At 44.0% G+C, this 10000-nt stretch overlaps 1 protein-coding gene across 20 annotated transcripts in view; it reads left to right on the forward strand.

The window, feature by feature from the left end:
• Fhos (Formin homology 2 domain containing) overlaps positions 1 to 10000 on the forward strand; it is a 215439-nt gene that overhangs the window by 34062 nt on the left and 171377 nt on the right. For 9 of the 20 annotated variants that reach the window (XR_015191149.1, XR_015191148.1, XR_015191150.1 and 6 more), the window contains exon 1: positions 1558 to 6867. The exons of 3 other annotated variants lie outside the window; for them this stretch is intronic. Coding sequence is in view for 9 of the 17 variants with exons in the window: in XM_086538518.1 (XP_086394644.1) it covers positions 1651 to 6867 (5217 nt within the window). In the remaining 8 variants the exon portion in view is untranslated. Of the gene's footprint in view, positions 1 to 1545; positions 6868 to 10000 lie in introns of those variants that run through there. 8 more of the 20 variants (XR_015191152.1, XR_015191153.1, XR_015191154.1 and 5 more) reach the window with 2 other exon arrangements.

Here is a 10000-nt window from a genome sequence, read left to right on the forward strand (position 1 = left end):
ATATATATATATATATATATATATATATATATATATATATATAATATATATATACATATATATATTATATATACATATATATATATATATATATATATAATATATATATTATATATATATATATATATTATATATATATATATATATATATTATATTATATATATATCTATATCTATCTATTTATATATATATATATATTTCTCTCTCTCTCTCTCTCTCTCTCTCTCTCTCTCTCTCTCTCTCTCTCTCTCTCTCTCTCTCTCTCTCTCTCTCTCTCTCTCTCTCTCTCTTTCTCTCTGTCTCTTTCTCTCTCTCTCTCTCTCTTTCTCTCATCTCCCATCAATCACTCTTTCAGTGTCCGTTTCCTATACGTCTTATAGGCCTATCCAAAGCTGCCCGCGCTCGCAACCAATTACAAATATTTTTTCTATGTCAAATGTTTTTTAAGCGACTTGAACTGAGGACGTTTCTAGTTGTTTTTCTTTTTCCTTTTTCTGTCTCTCATTCTTAAATCAAAGTCAAAAATATATTGTTCTATTATACAGGAAAGAAACATATATAATTACTAGAGACTCGGCGTTCCTTAAATGTCAATTACGAAAACATGAGTTCGCCAGCTGCAGGTTCATTCTTTGCAACAATGCCTGCCGCACAACCAATACCCATGAGATCCGAACAAGATGACCGGTCGGCATTGTAAACTAGGGAGAGGAGGAAGCAAGAGGAAAGTTTGTTCCGATTCTGAGAAAGGAACACGAAATGTCGAGTCTAGAGAATGTTGAAAGCAAGAAAATCAGGTCTTGGAGAGGGAGCGAAGAGATGGTCCAGTGGTTACGGGGAGCGAGGAGGTTTGTAGGTTGTGGGGTCTAGTAATTATCAGGAATCGAAGTATAGTAATGACTAAGCGGTATATAATATCATATTGTTATATGATATAATATGATATGAAATAATCTAACTTAATATATCATCTTAATTGATTCGCAATGCCTGTTTATCTTACATCATGCTGCCGCGATTTATTCATAGTCACAGCCTCTCGTTCGTCACCTTGATCGCGATACGCTTATACAGACAGAAGGAAATGTGAGAGTACGTTAGGCTGTGTAAAGTTCGACTCGAGATAGTGTATATATACTACATCGTCCACCTACATAGCTCAGGTGTTTGCAAGTGACATGTGTTCCACATGTGGCACAAGGAAGGGAAGGAACGCACTCCCACACACCACTCATTTTGAATACGGTAATTTCACTCGTCAGACATTCTGCCGAGGAAGGTATTGAGCGCGGGAATGTCCGTTATACCCCGCCGCAATGTGGCAGCCGCGGGTATCCTCGGGAGGCAAAGTCGGCGGAGTGATCGCGGGAGTTACCTTACCGCTGCTTAGGCTCGGCCCGCAACGCCAACCCTTCCGATCCTAGGGCAGTGTCGCCCCGGAGTGACGTGCTTGGTCGTTCAGGGATTTATTGGAGGGTATTTAGGAGACGGAGGAGGGAAGAAGGCCCCGGAGGGCGGAGACCTTGGCCTGGTGCCCGCTGTCTATTGTGGTGGGGAGCGCGCGGACCCGTCAGTGATCCCGAGGGTGCTGGGGAGGCGAGAGGTCTTGGTATTGTGTCGCGCACTTTCTCACGCATTTTGCCGCCATCATGAAGGAGTGGGTCAGATTATTCAGTGATGTAGTGACGCGGGCCTTTTACGGCACCAGGACACCGGCTGCGACTCCGCTGTCAGAGTCCAGCGAAGATCCCGCTCAGCAAACTCCTGCCGCGAGTCCTCCGCTGACAGCAGCGCCCTCTCTCCCTTCAGCAGGTAAAGCAGCTTCTGACCCTCCCCCTCCCCCCTTCGCGGCACCTCCCCAGACGCGCCCCAGCACCAGTAGCGTCCCCTTAGGCTTCCCTCAGTCGTCCACAGCCCCGGTCACAATCCCTCCGAAAGCACCGAGTACGACCGCAAGGCAGTCCTCCCCGTCGGGAAGTGCCCAGTCACTGTGGTCGCGATTCTATGGCTCCGCCCCTCCAGCTCAGTCTCAGGAAAAGGTTGCCTGTGACACTGGACAGGAGCGGGGAAGGGGCCGTGGGCGTGGGCGAGGTGGGGGCCGAGGGCGTGGTAGAGCGGCGTCTCTTGAAGGCGGGAATGACAGTCTGCGAGGCGGCCCAGACTCCAAAGGGCCTAAGGGCAGCCAGCATCCCCAGAAACCCTCCCCATCCGCTTCCCCGCACAGCGCTCGAAATTCTAATTCCTCAGTCCCTCCTCGACCGAAACGACCTGGCTCTTGGCGCCAGTTGCCCGGCGCTATATCTCGTTCGCTGAGTCCCGACAAAGTAGCCCCGCCCCAGGAGCCTTCGTCGGTGGATGAGGACGGCTTCACCCTCGTGCAGCGTCGCAGTAAGCCGGGACGACCTCCTCCCAGTCCTCGCTCGAACGGAGCTGTCAGTCAGGGCGAGGACACCTTCTATGATGCAAACTCCACACACGATTCTTTTGCGAAAGACAACTTTGCTCTGAACAAAGAAGATTTCCCAGGCATACTGAAGGTTCGTAATGGAGCCAGCCAAAAGTCAGGAGCGTCGCGATCGCCGTCGACCCATAAGCGACCTGCCTCTCAAGAGTCAGGAAACTGCAATCGAGCCAGAAGCAGCAGTGCAAACGATGGTTCTTCACAAAAGGAGGAGTCAAAGGAACAGCCGAAAAAATCCTCTAAGAACCAAACTCGAAAATTGCCTTCTGTCAGTCAGTCGCCCACCAGAAATAAACAAGAAAAAGCAAAGGATCAAAAGAACGAAGCTGAAAAGCAAAAGGAAAAGCCTGAAGCAATAAAACAAGCGCTTTCGGAAAAGCAACTGAACGACCAGAGTACACTCGAAGATGAGGGTGATGCTTCGAAGCTGAAGGAAAAACCTAATGACAAGATAAGCAGGAAAAATGGAGCGGCAGTTGGTAAAGATATCCAGAAGCGTAAAGTAGAAATGGATGCGGTGAACACAAATATCGATTCCCAGAAGAAACCAACACAGACAGTAGAAAACAAAAAAACAGACAGCAAGGCAGTAAAGGAAACTGAAAAAATCGTAAATGATACTAGTGGCAAAGGACACCCCATAGAAAATTATGAGGCCGCAGTAAACAATGAAAATAAACCAAAAAAGACGAAAAGGAAAAACAAGCGGAAATCAGGCAAAGCCGACAACATCGAGGCCGAAAACGAAAATACAAGGAAGGAGCAGCAGACGAGCCCACCTGCTGAATGTCAAGAAGAGCCCAACGAGGTAGACAGTCAGGTCAATCACACACTAGAACCCAGGATGCAGACGTCAGAAAGTTCCATAAGAGAGAAGGAGAACGCTGAGGTTCCCATGATTTCTGCCCCGGAAGACCACAAAGAAAACGAACCAGAGGAAACCCCGGAAGAATCGACATCTGAAATAAACACTTTATCTGGCTATGTAATGGACCACTACCAAACACTCTTCCCGAAGACGAAGACAGTACAAAAAGAAGTCACAGAGGATGAAGGACATGACCGCGATGGCCTCGAAGAGACGATACCAGATAAGGTATCGGTTGATGATGTAGTGGATAATGAGATTATTCAGAAAGATAACTTGCAGTGTAATGAAGATTCCAGCACAGGCCAAGGGACTGACGAAGGTGAAGGCATGGAGAAAATCACGATCACAGTGGAAGACTGTGAGATACCTCATAAAACAGTGAAGCCAGAACAAGAGGAGAAAAGCGAGTTTCCTGTAGATGTAGAAATCGAAAATTCAGCAGCTGAAAAAGACCAGTTGCAAGAACGCATCGACGAACCTCACGCAGAGTCTGGCGACGAGTCTTGTGAAGTAACTTTAGTCATTCCGGTGAGAAAGGAAAGCATTCACGAGGAAGTTGACGTGGGTGAACTTGATATGGAGGTCAGCATCGTCTTACAAAATATCGCGAGCAGTTTAGAGAATTCCGAAGACTCAGAAGGAACCGGTGGTTCTACTGAGGTAGAACACTCCTTTGAGTGCAGAAGTACAGACCACGACCCAGGGGGATTAATCAATGATTATATGAAAAATCATACGATATATACAGACGACGACTCCAGCGGGGTAGACGATTATCAGATAATTGACGCTAAGCAGACCGAGGAGGAAGACATTTCTAGCGATACAATCAAGAATAAGGAAATAACTGCCGAAGAAATTAAAGAAGCATTGCCGAGTGAATGCTTGGACACACCTGTCAAGAATGAAATTCAAGAAGAGAAGGTTGCAGATCAGCCAACCCTGACAAGTCAGAACCACAGCAGCAAAACTGAGATCACAAAATTGAAAGACATTATACTAGAGAAAAAGAAAAATATCCAGACAATACAGGACGCGTTGAAAGGACACGTGGTGGATGTAAGCCAAGTCAAAGGGGCTGCCAAGGAACACAAGGACTCCAAGGACTTAGACCCTGATGTCGACAAGGAGAAAAAGAAGGATGAGAAGGACGTCTCCGATCTGAGCAGCACACACAGACAAAGTCCCGACGGAGCTGAGGCCGACGTCGGGATGCTGTGGGTGTTCGAGAAGCCCGTCGTCCAAGGGCGAAAGGACGTCGCCAGCCTGAACATGACCATTGCCGAGACGATGAACAAAGATAAGACCGAAAAAACAGAAACAGATAAGGGAGATAAGAATGCTGAAAAATTAAAGGAAATGAAGAAACCCGACGAGAAAATCAAACAGGACGAAGACATAGAAAGAATGCTCGAAGAAGAAAGGCTCCAGAGGAAGAAGAAACGAGAAGAGAAATATAAAAAAGAGGAGGAGATAGACCTGATGAGAAAGGAAATAAAGACAAATTTGGAAAAACGGAAGAAATCAAATAAAACAGAAGAATGTCACGTTAAAGAAGGCGAGGTGAAGAGGAAAGAAGAAGCTAAAAGAAAAGATGATGAAAAAAGAGATGAAGAACAGGATATCGGAGAACGTAAAGAAACATCAGCGGCGAAGGAAGAGCACGGAAGAATAACAAATGAAAAAGAAGAAGAGATACAAACGAAGGATAAGGAAGAGGCTAAAACGAAGGAAGCGACGCATGCGCAAGATAACACTCTAAAGGAAATTCAAAATCTGCAAAGTGACGAGAGAGAAAAAGAGGAAAGAAAAGAGAAGAGAAAAATACGCGAAGAAGTGTCCAAAGAAACAGAAGCGAATCGCGATCAGCACGACCGAATTCCAGTTGAAATCGAAAACATCAGCGACGAGGAACTCCAAAGACGGAGGGAGAAGGAAGAGCGAAAGGAAAAGAGAAGGAAGAGGCGAGAGGAAAAAGTAAAAATAAAAGAGATGCTAAGAAGGGAACAGAATTATGATGAAAACTTATTACAAGACCTTCGCCGGTTGGAAATGGAAAAACGGAAAGAAAAGGAGGAAAGGAGGCAAAGGAAACAAAAGAAGCGCGAAAGAGAAGCAAAGAGTCCGGAAGCCAAAGAACCCGAGGGGCGGGAACGAGACCAGAGGGAGAGAGCAATCGACGAAGGAAAGGAAATACAGCGAAGTGAAGAAAGGCAGAAGCAACACGAAGAGAGCCAAGAAAATGCCGTTGCACCTGAACGAGAAACAGCAGAGGAGAAAACAGATAGAGACAAAAAGAATTGTGACGTAGAAATGGAGCAAGAAGAGGCGCTGCGTCATAACATAAATAACAAGGACAACTTCAGTGACTCAACTGCCACTGTTATATTTGTGCCTGGCGACCGCAGTTGCTCGCATGACAGAGCTCAGGACACACATGACGGGAGGAAGGAAGCTAGGGCAGATGCCAAAGATAATGCTAAAGACAAGCAAGAAGGCGACCTCGAGGAGTCCCCCGCGGCAAGAAAAGACAAGGAAAACCCTCCTTTAAACCGGAATGATAAAAGAGATTCACCAGAATTAGACGAGATACAGACTGAGAAACTCGACATGAAAGACAACGAGGTAAAAGAGAGCAGCCCCCAAAAGGAGGGCAGAGATCAGGAGGAACCAACGGAAGATACCTCGCAACCGATTGCAAGACGAAGAAGAAGACGAACAGAGGATGAGACGGCGGAAGATGCGTCGATTGGAGGACTGTTCAACGGCATTTCCAATTTCAGTGTTCTTAAGAAATTCGAAGAACTGGTTGCCGAACGGAGAAAGAGAAAAAGCAAACGTCTTGAAACCGACCCGACTCAAGAGCCCCAACGTGAGGAACCTGCTGAAGCTCCAAGACAAAGAAAAAGGACTCAGCAGGCGCCAAACTCCGAAGAGCCGAAAAAGGAAGAGGGGCCTTCCGTCCCCGAGAGCCAGCCATCAAGAAGGAGGAGGCGGGTGACGGAGGACGACCAGGCCAGCAAGGATTACGACGAGATCTTTGCCCGACGGCGTCAGCGGAAGAGTCGCCTGGTGGAGGGTGACAGCAGTCAGATAGATGACGACCGTCGCTCCACGTTCGCCTCCGAGAGCCAGGATTCCCAGCCAGTAGCTGCGAATGACGCCGAGAAGCACTTCGAGGAGATCCTTCAAAGGAGGAAGCGCATCCGGAGAAAGAGGTACGTGTCCTTGCACAAGGACGACCAGGAGCACACTGGCGGCTCTTCACCTACGCTGGGGTCGCGAGAACACTCGTCAGAACTAAGTGAAGTTACGAATAAAAATCGAAAAGCCGATATAAAAAGATCGCCGTCGCCGTCAAAATGCTATGGAAGTGACCGAAAATCGCCTTCAAAGGCTGATACCTGTGGAAAACAAGAAAGTGACAGTGATTCTAGTGATGGCGACAAAGTGAATGTGACAAAGCAAAGACAGTGCAGACCGAGTATTGATACTAATCACGACGTCGGCGTCACCAGGATCTCCGATGATGAGGTAAGAAAACATGTGGTTTATTCGTACTTAGGTGAAGACAGCTCAAGGTAAGATTCCAGAGAGAAGGGGAGTTTCACAAGTGTTGGATATCCACCAAAGCGTTAGCTGGACAATATATATGTAGACAGATATGAAAAAGTGTAAATCAAATGTCTTTAAAATGTACTTATTTGTGATAATTCACTCTATATCTAACTTATCTTTGTTTAAAAAGAAATGTATAAAAGATATATGAAGCATGTATACAAATTCTTTTACGTGTTTTGAAAGGGTACAAAAACTATCTTCAAAATAGATGCCAATAGCAACATATCTGCCAATAACGGAATCCTAAAGTATTTGATTTGTATCGACAAAAACTAAGCAAATAAACGAATAAACAACTAAAGAGGCTGCAGTGGTGTGACCTTGGAGTGGTCCGTGGCATCGCGTCTGGCCGCTTCCCAGAGTCACAGTTGCATGTGCGTTTTTTTTGCGCTTCAGACACGAACTGTAAAATACCGTGGGTTTGTTGTATTGGAAATCGTAGCGTTTGCTATGAGAAATGATATCATATATCATGTCCAAGGTACTGGAGAATACTCCTTATTCATACATTTTCCTCTGAGCCCTGGCCAAAGAAGCTCTAACTATTTCGATATTCTTTTTGTGTTATCGAAGATACGAAAGCATGTATGTGACCATGAACGTCAAGGATAGCCACCATATTTCACATACCCAAGTCGACCTTAGGCATCCGCCTGACGGACACTTTTTTATCACCAAGCATTGGAATAACTCGCCACAATGAGCCTCGCCTCGCCATCGTGTTATTACGTTTGTTGATTTGTTTAAAATGTGAAATCCACGAGGGTTAGTGAGTAAACCAGACGCATTTGAGGCGTTAAGACTTAAATTGAAAACATGCGATCTGTTGGTGGGTTGATTTGCGGATTTGACGTCTAGATAGATTGCAAGATGGTCTATTTGTACGTTTGTTGTTTCAGTAAAAGATACTTTCGTGGGGATAAAGTTATTAAGCAATAATGATATTGTTTATCTATATTAAGAGAATATGGCATGTTATTGGAAATATTCATATATGAACTTTTGGAAAATGCGTGATGTGGAATGTTATAAATGGGTGGGGATCATATCTGAGCTAATACTTTTTTTTTGTTAATAAATGTGATGCTACTTTTATGTAATAATTGTTGGAACGTTATATACTGTTTTTATAATTTGAAGTGTCATATCCCATAAAGGTGTTTAAAGCCAGGTTGTGTTCAACGCCTTGGCAAGCAATCTCGTTAAAAGAGGAAAATTTTATTACTAAATAGTCTCTATGCATTTTTACAGTATATGAAGTAAATGCGTGTGTTTATTTGTCAATTTATTTTAGAAAAAAAAATCATAACATTATGCATCTTGCATCACAGGGATTCGGGCTGTTCGCATCATGGTATATGGATAATCGGTTAAGACACGTCTTTTATTGATGTTAAACTCTTATGTGGTATTCATACCGCCGTCGCCGTGTCAGAGTTTATTTATACTTTTATTCACATCTACAATGTAAGATACAATTTCAACTGTTCCCCTCAATATGAGTCATGGTCTTTGCAGTTTCTAACTTTATAATTGCTGATAGTCATCAATTATAAAGTTAGAGTCTGAGCTGTCTCTCTTATCTGACATATTCCTGCTGCCCGGGTGCAACATACAGTAGTTTGCAAAAGGCAATTTTTGAACATTTGTTATGATGTTTTGTCATGGCCATGAACATCTATTTTTACCGATCAGTCTTCTGAAACACAAATATGTGTATACGTATTCCTACGACATATGTTGGTGTTATGCAGCAGCATATTCGAAATGATCCAGCGCGTATGTGATCTGGCACATGTGTGTGACCTGTTTCTGGTTATGTAGTGTAAGTACAGAACAGGCTCTAGCAAGCCTCGCCAAAAGCGCGAACCGCCTGCACACCTCGTGCTTTGGCCAGTTTTCCAATGGGAATATTTTGTATCTTAGTCAATCTGTAGTCATCCCGGTTTCTAAAATGGAGAACTGGATACAACACATTTCAATATGTTCGCGGTTTTTCCTCTCTGGTTTATCACTTTCCCTAAGGGCAAGTAATTGACGGTCGTGTAATTCGTGTTTGCATATGCGACGGCATGTTAGACAATAAAGTATATTGTTATTAAGAATAAGAAATGCGATAATTTTAACGTGGATGCCCTATCATGTAAATAAACTTAACTGTTTATTCATGATTTAACTAGCACAGCAACGAGGAGGTCGGACTCAACAGGGACTCAAGACGTCTAAAATATCCGAGGGTTCTTCACGGGGAAACCCAAACTGTTACTGAATGTTACCTGACCCATCTTCTTATACCCATCGCTCTCTCTCTCTCTCTCTCTTTCTCTCTCTTTCTCTCTCTTTCTCTCTCTCTCTCTCTTTCTCTCTCTTTTTACCTCTCTCTCTTTCTCTCTCTCTCTCTCTCTCTCTCTCTCTCTCTCTCTCTCTCTCTCTCTCTCTCCCTCTCGCTTCATCTCTCTCTCTCTCTTCTCTCCTCCTTACCCTACCCCTCTCTCTCCCTCTCCTCTCTCTTCTTCTTTCTCCCTCCTTCCCTCCCTACCCTCCTCTTCCTCTCCTCTCTGTCTCCCTCTCCCTCTCCCTCTCCCTCCCTCTATCTATGTATATATCTACACATGTTTCTATCATCAATTTTCTATCTATCTAGTAATCTGTCTCTCTTTGTCACTATCATTATCATAGTTTCCGTCATGATAGTTATTTAGCGCTGATAGTGATAGAGTTGATGTTTTTTTTATTATCATCGTCACTATTCTTATCATTATGATTATATTGATCATAATCACTCTTATCATTTAAACATGAATTTATTTTCTTTTTCTGATACTGACTTTTATCATGACCACTATGCTTTCTTGTTGTTATTGGTGGTCTTGTTGTCATATTTGTTGTTGTTGTTGTTCTTGTCATCATCATCCCTGTCATTGTTGTTATTTCATTGCTGGTTTCAGTGTCATTGTTAATGCTATAATTATCGGCGATATTGCTTCTAATCTTGTCGTTGTTATTTCATTATTATCAATATGATCACGATTGTTTTCACGATCAT

The sequence above is a fragment of the Penaeus japonicus genome, unplaced genomic scaffold (genome assembly GCF_977035675.1).
Source record: "Penaeus japonicus unplaced genomic scaffold, GWHDUDI00000001_assembly GWHDUDI00000007, whole genome shotgun sequence".
Lineage (NCBI taxonomy): Eukaryota > Metazoa > Arthropoda > Malacostraca > Decapoda > Penaeidae > Penaeus > Penaeus japonicus.